The sequence below is a fragment of the Archocentrus centrarchus genome, chromosome 1 (assembly GCF_007364275.1).
Source record: "Archocentrus centrarchus isolate MPI-CPG fArcCen1 chromosome 1, fArcCen1, whole genome shotgun sequence".
NCBI lineage: Eukaryota > Metazoa > Chordata > Actinopteri > Cichliformes > Cichlidae > Archocentrus > Archocentrus centrarchus.
Genome location: NC_044346.1, coordinates 33,362,478 through 33,381,935, shown reverse-complemented (window position 1 = coordinate 33,381,935; position 19,458 = coordinate 33,362,478). Strand labels below are relative to the sequence as shown.

Below are 19,458 nucleotides of genomic sequence, written 5' to 3'. Positions count from 1 at the left end.
AAAAGGAGGCCCTACACCATACTAATAAATTATTGTGGTCTAAAACCAGGTGTTTCACTTTCATTGTCCAACCCCAGTATTTGCCCATGTTATGTTAGTCTACATTCATTTCCAAACGATTGCAATTAAAATATATATTACATGACCAGCCGAGCATATAGTTGCAAAGTTAGTTAGTAAAACAACAACAAATATTGACAGTTGTTAGAAGTAGGGGTGTGATTCGTTGATTCCTTAGAAGAAATATTAATGGTGTTTAGTTGTTTTTCAGTATTAAAATATCAAACCTCGCCAAGCCTGTAATAGAGCGAAAGTTGGGCGAGTGAAAACTCCGAGGAGCAGTGAATGCATCACCAATGATGCGCCTTTACGTAGCTCCTGAGCTGTACGTCGCTGACTGTACACAGACAAGATGGCAACTTCATTGGAAGACGAATTTGAAGATGCGCCCGATGTGGAGCCGTTAGAACCAACTTTGAAGAATATCATCGAGCAGAAATCTTTGAAATGGATATTTGTAGGTGGGAAAGGTGGCGTTGGTAAAACGACATGTAGGTGAGTTGATTAAAAATGCTAATTCGTTTTCCGATACTGGCTCGGGCTGAGCTGCTGGTTGTCACGGCTAGCTTGGATTAGCCGTTAACATAAGTTGAAGCGGATCATTGTCCGACAATGAATAACGGGTCATTTTTCCACAAAGAGAGTCCAACTAGCGTTAGAATTTTGACTGAAAACGCGCTAGCGCCAAAGTAAAGTGACAGTTATATTTTATATTTTAGCAAGGAGTCAGTTCGCCGGGTAGTTTGGTAGCTGTCAAGCCCAGTCAGCAGCTAACGTTAGCCAGCTGACACATGGATTCACGACTTTCTCAACAGCTTCAATGATCACCGTATAAAATAACATCGACGACCTGCTGCTAATGTGATCTGTTTTTTCCACCCACTTTACTCAGACGTAAAGAGGACACCGGGGTTAGCTGTTGAGCCTGCATTATCGCTCTTTTCTTTATTCATAACAAGGAGAAATGAAATACGAATTAACGTGATTCCAGGTCTCTGTTGCTGACTGTAGGTTTAGTCTGTCTGTAGTGCACGTATTTCAACAGGTAAACAAAACCACCATTCCAGAGCAGCCACAATAACAAGGCTCACTGCACGTGTGCCTGCAATTATTTCATGATTGGTGCTCTCAGGAAATAATTGGCAGCTGCTGCCGAAAATGAGCTTGATCTGGAGACATTTCTTTGGTCTGTGACTAGAATAGAACTGCTTTTGATTTGGAAAGGTTTGAATTGAATAAATGTGTGCATTTCTTTAAACTCGTAGTCAGTAAGGTCAACAGAGTATGCGTTTACATTTTTGGATATAGGAGTTTGCATGTTACAGTGATATGATTAATAATCAGAACGTATAGGTTGTTCTGGAATAGATTAAACACTGCCACGTTCTCTGTCACGCAAGTTACTGAGCTATTCAAATGCTGTCAACTGTAATATAGTAACAGGCAAAAATATAAATGCAACCACTATTTCATAAAAGTAACTGGGGTTAGGTAATGCCCACAAAGCTGAAATTAATTCTATTTTTACTTAGTGCTTTACACAAACTTTATGCACATACAGGATTAAGAATCCAAAGCATCGCATATCTGATAGTTGCTCAGTTGTGCAGCATTTCTTACATGCAGTCTAGCTAGAAACTCATTGATTCTTGATTTAAAAAGGAAGTTTTATCATGCATAACATTATACTTATCTACTCACACTGTCCAGCTTAACATAGACTGTGCGTTGCTGGGACATGAGATGCTCTTGTAAGACTCCAACAAACTTGTCTTCTCTCTCTGACCTTTTGATAGCTGTAGTTTGGCTGTCCAGCTGGCTGCTGTCCGGGAGAGTGTTCTCATTATTTCCACAGATCCTGCCCATAACATCTCTGATGCTTTTGACCAGAAGTTCTCAAAAGTACCCACTAAAGTTAAGGGCTATGACAACCTCTTTGCAATGGTAAGTGTCACCACATTTTTAAAAAAATCCTTTCATACTCTGCCGCCTCACTTGTATATATTTACACCTTACAGCTTAAAAATTAAAAGTAAAAAGAAAGCTACTGCTTAAAGAGCTTAAAAATTAACTCAAATTGTACTCTGTGGAGCTTGTGGAATGATAGTTTCAAATGTTTTTGCAGACAAATACATTTTTTCTGAGCAACTCATTGATGACATTGACATTAATGAAGTCTCTGACATGACAGTGAGCCAGCATGCACAGTAGAAGAATCCTGAAACTGCAGGAGTTAAATGACATTTGACACTATTTTTATTTACATTTGTGATTATCCAAATGTCTCCTCTTATTTACATTTTCCTCTTTGCGTTATTTTAAAAGTCTAAAGCTTAGACACATTTTAGGAGGCAAACAAGGTTTGTTTATTCTGTTTTTGGAAAATAAAATTTAGTGCATGAGATCACCATCTCTTCAGAGTCATGAGGATAGCCCGTTCCACATGTGAGCCTCACAAAGCACCATTGTGAATCAAACTCAAATCACTGGAGGACATAAAAACATTCGCAGTCTGTGTGAAGTGTGCTGATCTGTGGATGTTGGTGTGTGTGTGTGTGTACAGGAGATTGACCCGAGCCTTGGTGTGGCAGAGCTACCTGATGAGTTCTTTGAGGAGGACAACATGCTCAGCATGGGCAAGAAGATGATGCAAGAAGCCATGAGTGCCTTCCCTGGCATTGATGAGGCTATGAGCTATGCAGAGGTCATGAGGTAGTTCTGCATTTGCCTTTTACTGTAGCATGTCTGAGATTTTGAAGGGAAGGTGGTGAGTGTTATACTTAGCGCTGTTGTCTGCCTGTACCTCAGGTTAGTGAAGGGAATGAACTTCTCAGTGGTAGTCTTTGATACTGCCCCTACTGGCCACACACTGCGACTGCTCAACTTCCCCACCATTGTGGAGCGAGGTCTGGGTCGCCTCATGCAGATCAAGAACCAGATCAGCCCTTTCATCTCTCAGGTGGGAACTGGGATGAGTAGATTAGTTCAAAACTATTTCAGGAGTCTGCACATAAAATATGACCTGATTTAAAATCTTTATATGCAGTCTACCTTTCTCTCTGTCTCTCTGTCTCTCACTCTCTGTGTCTGTATCTCTGTATCTGTCTCTCACTCTCTCTGTCTCTCTCTGTCTCTCTCGCTCTCTCTCTTTGTCTCTCTCTCTGTCTCTGTCTCTCTCTCTATCTCTCTGTCTGTCTCTGTCTCTCTTTGTCTCTCTCTGTCTCTGTCTCTCTCTCTGTCTCTGTCTGTCTCTCTGTATCTCTCACACTGTGTCTTTTGCTGTTTCTAGATGTGTAATATGCTCGGATTGGGTGACATGAACGCAGACCAGCTGGCCTCAAAGCTTGAAGAAACCCTGCCGGTCATTCGCTCAGTTAGCGAGCAGTTCAAAGACCCTGTAAGTCACATTCATATACAACTTTGATCATTTAAGCAGAATGCAGTTCATTTGTATTCATATAGCCCCAGCTTACAATGATCAGGTAATCTTCTGTGAAGAAACATTTGATGATTGAGGGGAGGAAGGACTGCCTTTTAACAGAAAGAGACCTCTGGCAGCACCATGTTTGGGGGGGGAGCAGCTTTTGTGAATTTGCGACCAGTTAGGGGTGGAAAGAAAACACAAAATAGGAGCATAGAAAGACAACAAAGAACAAAACACTGGAACGTGAAGACAGAAGGTATAATGTACAGTAGTGATAAATAAAACATGGGGAGTGCAGTGGAGTGGAGAAGCATTTATAGAGCATCACGGGAAGTTCCCCTGCAGTTTGAGCCTACTACAAAATAACTAAGAGATGGTTCAGGGTCACCTTATCCAGCCCTAGCTAAAGAGAACATGTTAAACCTGATTTTAAAAGTAGAAAGGGTGTCTGTTTCCTGAACCTGAACTGGGACCTGGTTCCACAGATGAGGGGCCTGATAATAGAAAATGACAGTAGTCCAGGTTAAAAATAATAAAACATTTTTCTTCCAGTCTCACTCTGAGACAGAATGTCCCTAATTTTGGCAGCGTTGTACAGATGAAACAGACACATTATTATTGTCACTTTAAGATGTAGTTGCTTTGATGGTTTTAGTTTTCTGGGTTTCTTTTTTTTCCTTTTCTTTTTCCTCCCTCTTGTGTTGAATAAGGTTTTTCACACTACACTTCAGTCATATACTCTGATGAAGTGCTGTGGTAGCAGCAAACACTCTGTAGTTGCTCCAGTCTTTGCACATGAATGTAACAAGTCTTATGTGATGACAGTAGATATATGAGTGTTTTTGGAGTGACTGTCACTGTGTATCACTCTGGAGTCAGCCTGTTGCACATGCATGTCTGGCCCCATATCCAGTCTCACTTTATACTACTTTTGAGGTCAAGTTTCAATGACAGAATCACCTTTTTGTTTAGTTGTAACTCCACCCGTGCTGAACCCCAGTAGCTAGTCTGTTTTACTTGACTGCTTTGGGTCTTGTGCTCAGATTGTATTTCCTTTGGATTTTGTTCTCTGATCTGTGTAATCTAGTGTAGAAATTATAGCTAATATATTTCATATTGTATTATTGTAGGGTCTTTACCCACAATACAAAGCGCCTTGAGGCGACAGTTTGTTGTGATTTGGCGCTATATAAATAAAATTGAATTGAATTGAATATACTATAATTTCAGCATTCAAAACAACTGAGCTTCAACTAGTCATATTAATAGTCTTTACATGTGCGTGTTGTAACTCTTCACCCTTTCTCACGTTCCTGTCACCCTTCAGGAGCAGACCACCTTCATCTGTGTGTGTATTGCTGAGTTTCTGTCGCTTTATGAGACGGAGCGGCTGATCCAGGAACTGGCCAAGTGCCGCATCGACACGCACAACATCATTGTCAACCAGCTTGTTTTCCCTGATGCAGATAGGCCGTGTAAAATGTGTGAAGCCCGCCATAAAATTCAGTCAAAGTATTTAGATCAGGTATGAATCGGTAATTATGTAAAGGTTTATTTGCAGTTACGTGCCACATATCTTTATTGATGGTCTGTCTTCTCCCCACAGATGGAGGATCTTTATGAGGATTTCCACATAGTCAAGTTACCGCTACTGCCCCATGAAGTTCGAGGTGCTGACAAGGTCAACACGTTCTCTAAGCAACTTCTGGAACCCTACAAACCCCCAAACAAGTGATCTCCTGCCCACTTTCAGGACCCCCCCCCCCCCTTCTCCCCCATTCTACAGACAACAGCTCTACAGTCTGAGCTCCCTCCCCAGCCAGCCTCAAATCCTGCAGCAGCAGCCTCAAGCCGATCCGCTCTGTCCTCAACTCGGTATCTTCAGCACAGCACAGTTACACATTGAAGGGGACCCCACCCCCACAACATCACCGGCAAACAGAGAAACCACTATATTTTCAGAGATAAGATGGTACATATGCGTGCTGCCTTACTCACTTCACCTTCTCTTGTCTTCATATCCACTGTGGCAGTTCCTACTTTAAGCATTTAACTTTTTCTCAACAAAAGAATTGGAAAAAAAAAAAAAATAATTTCTCCGATATCCTCCCCCATCCTGTGCAGCGTTCGGCCTCGGTTGTGAAAAAAACGTGTTTCCAGTGACTGTGCTGTGTTTGAGGGGAAAAGATGGTTTATGTTTATGGCTTGATTGTTCTGTGTGATTTGGTGACTGTCTCTCTTCTTCCATTTGACTTGCAACGAAAAATTCAAACAAACTCACGTGTTACACTTTTTTCCATCCAGATTTCTACAGATTCAGGTTGTGGTGGCAGGGAAATAAAAAAAAAAAACCAAAAAAAAAACACTTAAAAGCAGGAATACAGGCTGTATGTGGGTCTTTGGTTATTTTTTATTCTTTAACAGCTTTGTTATTGCAACAGAGAAAAACCGGCGCATGCTAAAGTGTGTCTTTTACCATTTCTCAGATCATTAGACGACCATAACAGGAAAGTCGGTCAAATGAGTCGTTTTAAATCCGTAAAGGACACTGTAGCTGTAGGAGGCAGTACCAGTTTTATGACGCAGTTACGTGATGTGACTGTTGATGTTTGATTGGCTGGAAGCTAAAGATGTTGGACACTGCTGAACTCCCTGTTCACGTTCCTGTATCTATACAGTGCTCATAAAACTCATCCAGTGTGTTTCTGTCAAACGCCTCCATCCTGTTGATCGAGAACTATATGGGAACACTATTGAAAGACATTAGTAGCCTTATGTAGTGCATTGTTAATTAATATACATATTGAATGTTGCTTGATCAAGTGTTGAACAAATGAATGGTGAGTTAAAGGAAATTTAAAACTTTCCCGTTGATTGAATATCAGACTCCAGTTTGCTTCCCAAGCAAAAAGGCATAAATAACAGGATCGTGCGCTCAGTTAAAGCTTCACTTCCCCCTCTCTGTCACGGAAAGCTTTTGGGTCAGAATCTGTTTTCTATAGATTTTCTTTAAATTATATTGCCAGTGTTAATTAAAACAAACTTGCCTCAGCTGAAAGCCTTTTGTGGTTCTTTCTTTTTCATGTGCGTGTTAGTTTAATTAGTCGGTTAATTGGAGTGGATTGAAGCAAATTCTCGTGCTCGCACAGACGCACCAAACTGACTAGTGTGGAGATTGGCGCCGACAGAGCCTGAAGCCCCATTTGACCTTCAGCAAAGCAGTTCAGGAGCAAACAGAAAAGCCTCCCACTGAAAAGAGGGCAAAGGTTGGAGGAAAATGACAGTACAGAATAACCATTGTGTTGTTGGAGTCTTGTCTCGGTTTAAAATATGATTTCTAAGTCATGTTTGGTACTTTGATGCCAAGTCGTGAATAAAAAAATTCTCAAAACTTTCGAGGTGGGCACTGCACCCCATAGATGTCTTCTTGTTCAAAGAAAATTAAGTTTAAGAAACGTGAATTAAACTGACATTAAATGCACTTTTAACATGTTATTAGTGTGTTGTTACATGTGTGTTATTTTGCAACACGCAGTAATTATAGATCTGTAACTGGAAAATTGGTGGATTTTTTTTTTTTCATATCACTTAACACGAAACTTTGCCATGGTCCACTTGCTCCTGTTGCATAATCCCCCCACTGTACTGTACGGTCCTGTGCGCTCCTTGTGCCCCGGCGCTGCGGCCTGTCGCTTGCGCTCCATCACCTAGCCCCGCTCTCCCGGTCGGGGGTCGCGTTAATGAGCTCCTCCTTCTCGTTTTGGGGATTTACCCCGGGGCGCGCTGACCACTGGACACACCGAGGAGGCATGTAGGATTACAGCCACGCAGCCGAATGAGCCTCGAGTTAACGGAGCCAGAGGACACGAGGCTTCTAAGCTCGATGACAAAACGGCACAGAACAAGGCAAAGAGAAGACGATACTAAATTGAAAATATGAATTCACTTATCCGGTGGTGCCAATTACGCACAGGGGATACGCTGAACGTTTCAGCAAGATAAATCGCAACAAAAGGTAAGAGGGTGTATTTTTTAAGCAAAACGCATCAGCAATTCGTTTTAAGCAAGAGCTAAAACTATTTATTTATGCATTAGACTTAATTTAAGATGACCATAAAGTTTTTTTTCTTTCTTTTTAGTGAGATCATTTTGTCATAATCTCTGGCTCACATGAGTTTGTACAACGTCCTTTCAAACGGATTTAATGAAAGAATTCATAATTTCTTCCAAACAGCTCTTCTTTCAGTCTAAAGACCCGTGGACCTTCTGTCACTAATGACTGTCACGTACACGGCCAGAGTAGCAAACGCTCGATTCTGTGGCTTCTCCAAGCTGCTCTGGGCCTGGAAAGGGAGCATCTACAAGGTGTTATATAAAGAATTCCTGGCTTTCTTTGCCATGTACACCGCCATCAGTATCACTTACAGGTGAGAAAGAAAGGAGCGCTTTATCAGTGTTTTGATCCGTACATCAGTACTAAACTCTGGATAACTTTTACTTTTTTAGATTTTTCCTGTATGATGACCAGAAAAGGTATTTTGAAAAGCTGGCAATTTACTGCAATCACTATGCCAGTCTCATCCCCATGTCTTTTGTACTGGGTAAGATTTAAAGATGAACTTTTTGCAGTCTCCCAGATCTGGATTCACGCTTATGTTTACCTCTTGATATTTGCATGCTTTCTACAGAAAATGGGCATAGTTTGCTAAATAGCACAAGACTAATTTTTATTGGCTTTTGTCAAGCATCCCCCGGCTCTAGACCTTAAGACCCCTGTTTGATGGGTTTGTAGTTCCTAGATTCCATATAATTGTATTTCATATATCTACTATAGATAACTGGTAGTTAGAGTATGTAATTATTAGAATGAATTAAAAAAAATTACTTTAATTTTTAAAGATGGGTAACATTTGTATAGATATACATTTTTAAAAAGTTTCCTTGAGTAAAATATGTGTAAATGTGCGGTTCTTAAAGACTTTAGTGTATTTTTCAGTTTACTCAATCAGTTTTTGTCCTCTCAGTTATGTCCTTGCCTTTGTTTGCATGTTTCTTTGTTTTTCTTTATGCATGTGAAACAACTGACTATGTTTACATAAGCAGTGGTTAAGTCAAGGTTGCCTCATAGTACTGATTCTCTATCAGGAGCCATTGGGCTTGAGAAAACAATATGTGGAGGGTTGTGAAGGATTTGCCCCCTTCCTGATTTCTTATTTTTTGCATATTTGTCACACTTAAATGTTCCAGATCAATTTTAATATGAGACAAAGATAACCCGGGTAAATACAAAATGCTGTTTTTAAATTAAGATTTCTATTATTTTAAGGGAAAAAAAAGAATCCATCCAAACCATACTGTATGTGGACAAAATGCCCCCCCCCCCCCCCCCCCCCCCCCCCAACACACACACACACCTTAAAAAAGCATGTGACTGTTAATCAAGGGGGGGCAATTACTTTTTCACAGCACTGTATCAGTAAACTCAAACCACTTTTTTTGCTCTGCTGGACATCCCTTAGGCCCCTTTATGGAATCAAGAGAATAACATTTGATCTATTTTTTTTTTTTTTTTAAGCTTCCTGTTAGCTATTCTTTGCAGGTGTAAATTGTATCTGCTTGCAGGTTTCTATGTGACCCTGGTGGTGAACAGGTGGTGGAACCAGTACACCAGCATCCCACTCCCTGACAGGCTCATGTGCGTCCTATCAGGCGGCCTCCAGGGAAGCGATGAGCGAGGCCGTCTGCTGAGACGCACCATGATGCGCTACGCCAGCCTGTCGGCCCTGCTCATCCTCCGCTCTGTCAGCACTGCTGTCTTTAAACGTTTCCCCACCATGGACCATGTGGTGGAGGCTGGTGAGAAGGATGGTTGAAGGTGGTGATGGGAGTGGTGGGGGATTATTCTTAGCTGTCCATGTAAAATAACCATTTTGTAGCCAGTGCACCACAATTCTTGCCTTTCTTTGAAATCCTACATAAGAAATAAGTGCAGTTTTGATCTGTGCAGGATTCATGACAAGAGATGAGCGAAAGAAGTTTGAAGGCCTCCATTCGCCGTATAACAAATACTGGATCCCCTGTGTCTGGTTCACCAACTTGGCTGCTGTGGCTCGCTGTGAGGGCAGAATCAAAGATGATCACACTCTCAAACTACTGCTGGAGGTGCAGCAGAACAGTAGTTGTGTTTTGACAGATATTCAGGTTGAGATGTGTATTCACAAGGACACAAAGACAGCAAGTTTCTTTATTTGTGTGTGAGCAGGAGCTGAATGCGTTCAGAGGGAAGTGCAGCATGTTGTTTCATTATGACATGATCAGTGTTCCCCTGGTGTACACTCAGGTAAGTCCTGACTGTTGCACTGCTATTATAACTTTATTCACTCTTACATATACCTTTAACTGATTTTTTATTTTCTTTCATGCTTACATTTTTATCAGCTTTAATTTTATTCTCTGACCTCAAAGAAATGACTTTGATTGATTACAGCTGAAGTGACAAAAACCTTGCAGGAAATAGACAAAATGTGTCTATATTGACTGATTGCATCTCTGAAATTGCAATTGCTCAAACATTATTTATAAATCATTCTCTAGTAACATGCACTCTATGCAGTCCTGTGAAAAACTAAGTACACCCAATGATTCAACAGCTTTGTAGAACCACCTTTAGCATTAATAACTTGTAATCATTTTCTGTCTGACTTCATCAGTCTCTAACATAGCTGTAGAGGAATGTTGGCCCACTCTTCTTTACAACATTGCTTCAGTTTATTGAGGTTTCCAAGCACTCATTTATGCACAGCTCTCTTAAGGTCCCGCCACAGCATTTCAGTCTGACTGAGGACTGGATGTTAGCTGGGCCATTGCATCACCTTGATTCTTTTCTTTTTCATCCATTCTGTTGGAGATTTGCTGATGTGCTTGGGATCATTGTCCTGTTACATGATCCAGTTTCAGCAAAGCTTTAGGCATCATGGATGACCTCACATTTTACTCTGGAATTCTTATTCAGAGGATTTCATGGTCAGCTCAATGACTGCAAGGTGCCCCGGTCCTGTGACTGCAAAACAAGCCCAAATCATCATCCCATCATGATCTCTAACATTTATCATACTAACTGAGGCCTGTAGAGACTGAGATGAAGCTCATACGCTATTATTTTGCAGTTTCTCTGCTCAGTCTGACCTTGGGGTGAATTTGCTGGGATGTCGAGTCCTGGGATGATTGTGGCGTTGTGTTAATACACACCTGAATGCTCCAGACCAGCAAACTGCTAAAACTTCTGCTTTTATAGAAGTGGTCACTTAATGGTCAGTTTATCAGTTAATCAAATGAATTTGATTAGCAGCACCTGGCTGCTACTTAACCCCTCAATTCTATGGAAACAGTAAGGGTATACTTAGCTTTTCACAGCTCTGCGTAGAGTCCTGTAAAAACTCTCTTCCCATGGCTATATTTCCCACTACATATTTGCATTTTTTTAGTGTGATTTCTTTATTAAAAAAGTAGTTGTTTCAATTACACACAGCTGCAGATTTTAAAGCTTTATGGTATGCAGAATCAAAACTACAATATTCAAAAATAAGTAAACAAAAAAGAAGCCACAAAAAGGAAAAACATGAATCTCAACTTATCTCAATGACTGCAACATATAAAGAGGGTGCCACCAGCAAAAGTCCTTTTATTAAAACATAAAATAAAATCGAGGCCTGTCAGAAACAAACAGAAGTGTAGAAGGAATCTGGGCCAACCACGCAACTGGCTGTAAGATCCCAAACTTCCCACCCTTAAATGAATGAGGTAAGGAAACAATAAAGCTGCAAAACATAGATAAAAACAAATCCCCACAGAGAAGCAGGGATCCAAGGATGCTGGAAAGCTGTTTGGGAGAGAGAGACTATTTTTACAGTGTCCTTTAAATCACTGATTACTCCACTCAGTATATCTGAGACAGAAGGAGGAGGTGAGCAAGGGAGGAGAGGGTAGAGCAGAGGGTGCGATGTCATAGGAAGTCAACTAATAGTCAACTAATAGAGGCAATGATGAACACAGGATGACCCCCCCCCCACTCCATCCATCCATCCATCCATCCATCCATCCACATTTATTCAATTCAGAGTTGCAGGGGGTTCAGAGATGAGAGGTGGGCTAAACAAAATGGATTAAAATTAAATAGTCAAGTGGGAAAGTAAATAGGGTAATTAATACAAAGGTAAATAAATACAGAATATCAAATTTTATATATTCATTTATGCCTACATTTATTTGTGATATTCATTTTGATACATTTATTCATTTACTGGCAGTAGAATGCCATAGTATGAATAACCCTGATGTAAATATTAAAATTAATGATGGCTGGATTCCATTTTGCTGCTTGAGTTTTTGCTGGTATTTATTGTGCATTTATGTATTTATTGTGCACTGGGGGTTCACTGTCAAACTATCACAACCTGCTGCAACAGCAGGACCGAGCAGAGCTGTCTTTATCTTGTTACTAACAATCGCTTTTCCTGCAATGACAAGTCAAAAGCTCTGCAGGGGAAAAATGCCTGTTGTATGTTTCAGTAACACTTCTTTGCTTTATTAGTGTTCATAAGCATAAGCATAAAATTTAATGAAAATCTACACACCATCTGTCCCTCAGGTGGTGACTTTGGCAGTGTACAGTTTTTTCCTGGTATGTCTAATTGGTCGCCAGTTCCTGGACCCCAGTCAAGGATATCCGGGTCATGACCTTGATCTCTATGTGCCCATCTTCACCCTGCTGCAGTTCTTCTTTTATGCAGGCTGGCTCAAGGTCAGATTGAGGCTTTCAACACATTTATTCACCTTTTGATTATAAAAAAAATTGAACACAGTTGATATTTCTTTTGGTGCTGATATTTTCTGTTTTGTTCTGAAGGTCGCAGAGCAGCTGATCAACCCCTTTGGAGAAGATGATGATGACTTTGAGACCAACTGGCTGATAGACAGAAACTTCCAGGTTTCTCACTACTGTCTCTTGTTCTGATCTTGTAACCCTCAGTTTCTCAGGCAGGAACTTTGTGATACAACAAAAGAAATGTGAGGCCACAGTATCAAATCCTGCTTCATCGTGATTTCTTTTTCATATCTATACCTCCGTATCTCAGGACTGCTATAATGACACTGTGGCAGTTATTAGAATCTGTAAGTGTTTGCAGCTGGTGATCATCAGGTAAAACTCATGCTTTTTTGTGCTTGTTTGACATTAAATTTACTTCAAATTTTTTTATTGCGTGTCCATTTTTTATCTGTGTGTGCATCTCTTTGCGTTCTGTAGGTGTCCATGATGGCTGTGGATGAGATGTATGGAGATCTGCCGATGATGGAGAGAGACCGTTACTGGAACGACTCCAATCCCAGACCACCTTACACCGCAGCCACTCTCTTTGTCCTGCGTAAACCTTCGTTCCAGGGGTCTACTTTTGACATGGCGTAAGTTTCACTTTGCTATACTTTCTCATTCTAAGTGTGCTTCCTTTGTGACTATGACACCTTTGATTGAATTCCCCCCTCATGGTGGGAAAATTTCGGTGGTGAAAATGAAAGTATTCTACCTAAATTCAACAAGTACTACAAGGGCTGAGAAAAAGTAAAAATTGTTCCCTAGAGGGAGGCTGAAAAATGCAAAACACTACTCATAAATTGCATCACTTGACAGGATTCCTAAAGAAGAGATGCACTTCCAGCCTCTGGAGGATATTGCTGAGAACTTGGAGGAGTCCGGCACTCGTCATCCTAACATGGCACTCTTCAACCGCCTCCTCAATGCAGCCCCGTCCCCAACTGGCCTAATGGGAGGGGCTCTTCGACGCACATCAGCACAGCTCCAGAGGCTGCGCCACTCTCCCGGTATTGACCAGTATAACAGCGACGATGAAGACGAGGACAGTTGTAAAATAGGTAAAGGGGGTTCTCTGCCATCGGGGCTCGGGCAGGAGACACAGAGCACTGTGTGCAGTTTTAGGGAAGAGAAGAGTGTCAGAACGCCTCTTCTGGAGATTCAGTTTGGGGCAGAGCAGGACAGGCGAAGAAAGCAAGCTGCTGTCAGTGAGAGGAATGAGCTGAGCAGAGTGGAGTGCAGGAGCAATGAAGAACAGCAGACAGGGGAAGAAGGGAAAGCAGAGAACGGGGAGACATCCAGTGCTCCGGTGTCTCTGCTTCCTCCCCCGCCTAAGTCCTTCAGAGGGACTTCTACTCGACCTTCCTCCACCATTCCCATCACATCCCATCACCCGTCTGCGTTCCTGTTTCACCCAGCTGCCCACTCTAGTCTGGAGCTCTGCAGCTCCCAGCCAGCCATCAGTCACAACAGGGCTTTGTCTGCAATCCCCAAACCTCCCTTTGGAGAAAACAAAATGTCCTTCCTCACTGTGCCGTCCTTCGATGAACCTCAGCGTTTTCGCAGTGTGAGCATGGGGTCAGAGCTCACAGGGTCGTAGGTGGACAATTGGTGGGGTCACATGAACTTGTGATGGTTTGAAAATACAAGGTTTGATCCAGTGCATGCTTTCAGAAGTGGAATTAGTCACTGAAGTGGAACTTTCAATCTTACTAGTTAGTAGCACATTTATGGCCACAGTTTTTGGAAATTAGTTTAGTACATAAAACACTCCCTGATTTTGTCATGCAAACCACTACTGAAGTTTGCCATTCAACAATAATCTGTAATGAATATCAAAAATCAAAAGGAGGCAAGGGAAAGGAAACATAGCACTAATGGTATTTTTTAAAGGAATACACTGATGTTTGGAATATCTATATTTTTACTGAATGTCTGAGATATCATCAACTTTGTAATCAATTTTGATTACATATTTAAATTATAACGTATTAGCATGGGCACCGAAAGCAGGTGGAAACTCGCTTTTTTTTTTTTAAGGGAAGCGCTCAAAGTAATTTGCATGTTGCATCTTGGTAGCTAGTGTGAGACACCAGATTTGAATTCAGAGTTATAGAAGGTAAGACTTATAGTAACCAAAGTTTATTCTGAAAAGAAAGCGTAATGCATGGGGGACACAGTTTTCTATGTTCAGTTTATTCATCCTGATTATTTAAAAAAAAGGAAATATATGTATATCGATGTATTATTGTTTTCATTTTCTACTACTTCATTTAAACAAATATTGACTTACGTTAATGAGCACAGCCCTGTAACACCTAAACATACATTTATACATTTGATACACTGTTTCAGCACATTATCAGATGATTATTTAAAAAAATATTTATAGTTTCAATATAGTTATAGTTACTAATCTCTGCAACTCATTTGTTTTTTAACAAGTGCCAAATGTACCATCTGTACCAACAGTGACCAGCAGGGGGTGATAGCAGCAAACCAAAAACAGCACAGTGGTGAAATCCTCACTCAATTTAAAAAAAAAGAAAAAAGAAAGTGCACACATTCATCCACAGTCTTGATTTCCCTTCTGTCCATGGAACTTTCCCTCCTACCTGGACTCCAGCCGGAGGGAGAGTACCCACCTGGCCCCGGCCCTCTGCTTAGCCAGGAAAGATGCAAGCAGGCCTGGAGCTGTGGAGTCCTCACACAGGCTGCGCTACTGCAAGATAATACAACAATTTTCATATTTCAAACTTAGTCATGGTAACTACAGTTTCTGCCATCATGAATCAACATTTTGATCATCTCTAACAGTTGCCTTGGAACTATATTGGCTCTTTGAGTTAATAAACCACATTTTTAACATGTAATAAAGTGTAACTGATCAGGTTGCATGGGTTGCCCAGAGCCAAATCAAGACTAGGGTGCAATCATTTTAGGTGGCTTGATTAATTTATAGGGAGTATAAGACTTATTACGGTTGGAAAAGGGGAGTGCAAAAGATCATCTGAATACAATGGGAAGTGGGAGTGAGGTTTGTTCTTTCTCTTATATTCTTAGACTCAATAAACCACATTTTTCATAATGATACTGGCTTAGTCTGATCTTCTTAGAAGCAATGCAGACTGGTACAATCACAAAAACAAAAGAGAAAAACTGATAGTGTTTAATCTATGCAATCACTTATGGATTTGTTTTTGAGTTAATGTCACCCTGAAAACAAGTCTTTTGAACTTTTATGTACCTTTAACAGTACTCATTATACTTTGCCAGGCTGCCAGGATCGAGGTCTCCTTTCTGTCTGGACCTTATTTGATCATTCTGTGAATCCTGCAGCTGTGAAACTTTAAAAAGCCATTTAGCAAATCAGTTTAACACGATAAGACGATCGGCCCAACACAACAAAAAGATAAAAGATACAAACATTCACAAACTCACCTCCGAGGCAGCCGCCGTCATGCAGACTTGCCTCTTTGTTGCTGGTCGTTATTCAAGACAGATCGCAGACAAATCTGAGCAGATATAAGAAAAAAACAAACAAACAACATTTGCGTGACTGACCAACTTACACAGCCGCGGGCCTGTGACCTGCCCCGTCTGCTCAGTGCCGCTCTTGGCTGTTTTGCATCAGAGAGGCCCTTGTTTTGTTGTCTGACATACAGAACAATATGGAGAGGTGCTGCAGTGCTCTGGCTCCTCACCACCGTCAAAGATGCCATCCTGCTAATCTGGGCACATTCAACATTGGACAGTCAGTCACAGTGCAGGGGATTAGTATAGTAACACAGTGCAATGACCTTCACACATGTTGACATCTACGGAAGTAAAGCTGGGTCTTATCGACATAAAAATTATGACCTGGAAAACAATGAGAATAAGAATCTTTTGATTTCACAGCAATCTGATGTTTCTACAAAGAGCTGTAACTTACTGTGTATGTTTGTTCGTCTGTATAACTGAATTGTTTCAGTGACCCAGAATTGTGTAGTTCCCCTCATTATCACTTGACCAGCATCAAAGGCTACCAGTATCTGCATATCTGGAGACATCAAGAAACAGAGACTCTGTCCAGCCACATGTGGCTGTAGTTTTGTATTGGAGTCCTCGTTTGTCAGTCTCCCAGAGTCAGTTTTCTTTTTTCTTTTTCTTTTTTACAAAGGTCAACCTATTCCAGTCTTTGTGCTGGCTTCAGGGGAAATGTGGTTGATGCTTTTGTCATTAAGTGTGAAAACATGAGTGTGGGGGAGGATTTCAAAGAAGTGTGCATTTCTCTGGAACCAGGAGAACTGAGGTCAGCAAGCAGGCTTACTGAAACTCTCTCATTTGAGACTCAGCGCCGCTCTGCAGTCCAATGATGAGCCCATATTTACCACACGATAACATGTGTTTGCACACTTAGGTGCTCACGCTGCTCGTGTGCGTTTGCCGCTGTGTAGTTTCTGTTTATGGACTTTGTGGAAAAAGAAGTGTGTTCCTGAAACAGAAAAAAGCAAAAGAAGTCAAAAAAAATGTGGGAAGAAAGGAAACTTTCACAAGATAAGCTTCTTGGAATCTGAAACCTGCAAATGTTTACTTTGTTATGACAGATGTGGACCACAACAGACACAAGATGTGCTGCAGATTCCTGTTAGCTAGCACTGCTTGAGCATCAGTTGTGAAAGCTTCCACCTACTTACTTCAGTTTCTGAGCTGCAGAATCACAGACTGCTATTTCTAAAAATTTCTGCTTCATCACAGTCGATTTCCTTGCACTGGCTTACCCATACCAAAACCCATAAATATCAAAAAACTAAAGTTAAAAGAAATGCTTATTTATTACCTCTGTATTGATAGCCTTCACCATAATTTTATCTATTATGCACTGATACACCTTAGGTCTGGGAACACAGCCAAGTCTAGCAGGGGCATTAATTACAAGTGGGTGGATGATTGACAAGAAGACGGAGCTCCTAAACCACTTTAATTCAAACTAAAACTGAAAGTGAGCACACCCAAAATGTCAGTAATAAGTTTTATTGCTCAGGAAAATGGTGTGTGAGCAACTACACCGTATGTACAACAGATCAATGCTGGATCAGGAAGTCGGATTTTGAAATGTGGAAGATTACAACAGACACTTGTTGTCTGTGTTTTGTCTTCAAATACTTCTGAAACCTGTCTGACCACCGCTCGTGTGTCCTGTCCTGTCAGACTTTCCTGTATTTTCACTAAAATCTCAGGGAGGAAATCACTTTTGGATTTTTTTTCAGTGTCAAATCAAAGACTCCACAAAGCAACGCTAATAATAATAATAATAATTAAAAAAACTTTAAATGCAAAGAGAATATTGTGTATCTGCTACTGCCACTCAAAGAACTAACAGCTGCAGCATCTTCATGAAGATGATAAATAGTAAAACACACACACACATGCTAAAAACAAGTCCTTAATATGACAACAATATTATTATTGATTTGCTTTTCCAGTGAAATGAGCAGACACTCTGTTTACAACCTCAGCAAAGTCTAACGTCCTCTTTCAACTGAGTAAACACACATGTGACTGTAGTCAGTGTTTGTTGTACCGTTTCTACCCTGTACTTTCACATTTGTTTTTGTCTGGTGTGTGTGTGTGTGTTTGTTTCGGGGCACTCCCTATCTTACACACCCTGCCTCATGAAGCGGTAGTTTCTGTGCTTTAAGGACCTGTCTGTCTCGTTCTTCCTGTGTGTGTCTGTGTGTGTGTCTATCAGCCCTGCCTGTTACAGACTGGTTGTCTCTCTCTCTGTATCTTTTTGCGCTGTACCGACTTTGTTTAAACAGGACCACCCTATCAGCATCGTCTGTCAGAAATGAATGAATCAGCTGTTTGTTAACGGTCTGCCTGACAGCGTGATGTTATCAAGATGAACAAAGACTTTAGTTTTAATGGCTTGTTAAGTGTGTGAGTGTGTCTACAAAGATCTTAAGTGTGAGTTTAAATCACCCATTATATGTAGTTCCTCATGGAAATTTTTTTTTTTTTTCAGCAGGTCAACATTTTGTTCAATCTTCTTATCGTTCAAAAATATTATTTAATTAAATTAAATCTATTGATGAAAGCGCCCTGCAGTGGATGGATCTTGTTAACCTTCAGACATAATCAAGCTTCTTGTTTCAATATTTATGCAAAGCTAAGCAAACCAGCTTAGCTTCTGTTTGCAAACATACAATTATTATCTGGTTACCCACGTACACTGACAAATATTTCATCACAGCAGGGTGCAGGAGACCCCAGGGGGCCAGTGGTTGAATATCAGGATTTCAGATTCATTATAAGCATATCTTATTGCCTAAACAAAATATGCAAATATACAGACTATTCTCTTGATGGTGCTTGTTCTTTAGTCTGCTGGCATCAGATGACAGTTATATAATTCTGTGCCAATTTATATTTAACAACAACAACAACCTTCTCAGATGTACTTCCAAAGGATCATTTTTAAAATCTAATTAAACAGGGCCCATGGTCTAATCCAAATCTTTTTTTTCTTCTGGCAAAGGATGCGCTGTGGGTGGAGGTGAAGAGACGTTGATATGAAAAGGTCTGAAATCCCTAAATCCAGTGTGCTCCTTACAGATTCACTTCTTAAGTTTTGGTGTGCCAAATGCCAGCTCCCCCAACAAAGTGACTCTGTTTTCAGTGTGATTTAATTTGGTGAGTTTACACCTGAGTGTCACAGCGCTGTAGACATGTTGGTCACTGTCTCTGTCTGACTGTCAACCTTCATCTGCAGCAGCAGCAGCAGCCTCAGAGCTTCCTCTGCCCAGCCACACCGATGTTTATGTCTGGGATGCAGCCCTTCAGAAGTGGCCAGAAGCGGCAAAACATGTTTTTCCCTTTAGGTCCTGAGAACTGAGCAGACAATGTCTCCACAGTCAGACTGCAGGTTATTATCCCAGTCAACCTGAGCATGTTATTATTGAGGGTGAGGTGGAGTAGACTTTATGAAGGGGAGGGATTTCTAGCACATCGTGAGCAAAATGGAATTAAAAGGATAATTTTCTTGTGACACTGTAGGGATGATGCAGTGGCTAGCAGGTAGAAAGTTCCTGGGTTTGAACACAACCGCTGGAGTTTGCATGTT

At 40.9% G+C, this 19,458-nt stretch overlaps 2 protein-coding genes across 2 annotated transcripts; both read left to right on the top strand.

Annotated features, from left to right (window-relative positions):
* Positions 1-364: 364 nt before the first annotated feature.
* Positions 365-6,535, top strand: get3 (guided entry of tail-anchored proteins factor 3, ATPase). The gene is made up of 7 exons (XM_030740067.1): positions 365-555; positions 1,857-2,004; positions 2,624-2,772; positions 2,869-3,019; positions 3,350-3,457; positions 4,812-5,009; positions 5,091-6,535. The coding sequence occupies exons 1-7, from the start codon at positions 413-415 to the stop codon at positions 5,217-5,219; spliced, it is 1,026 nt and encodes a 341-aa protein (XP_030595927.1). The 5' UTR covers positions 365-412; the 3' UTR covers positions 5,220-6,535.
* An 815-nt stretch (positions 6,536-7,350) lies between these two features.
* On the top strand, positions 7,351-14,755 carry best2 (bestrophin 2). Its single transcript, XM_030728139.1, has 10 exons — positions 7,351-7,499; positions 7,719-7,911; positions 7,991-8,085; positions 9,107-9,340; positions 9,492-9,646; positions 9,747-9,824; positions 12,132-12,284; positions 12,390-12,470; positions 12,789-12,943; positions 13,170-14,755. The coding sequence occupies exons 2-10, from the start codon at positions 7,760-7,762 to the stop codon at positions 13,948-13,950; spliced, it is 1,884 nt and encodes a 627-aa protein (XP_030583999.1). The 5' UTR covers positions 7,351-7,499; positions 7,719-7,759; the 3' UTR covers positions 13,951-14,755.
* The last annotated feature ends 4,703 nt before the right edge of the window (positions 14,756-19,458 follow it).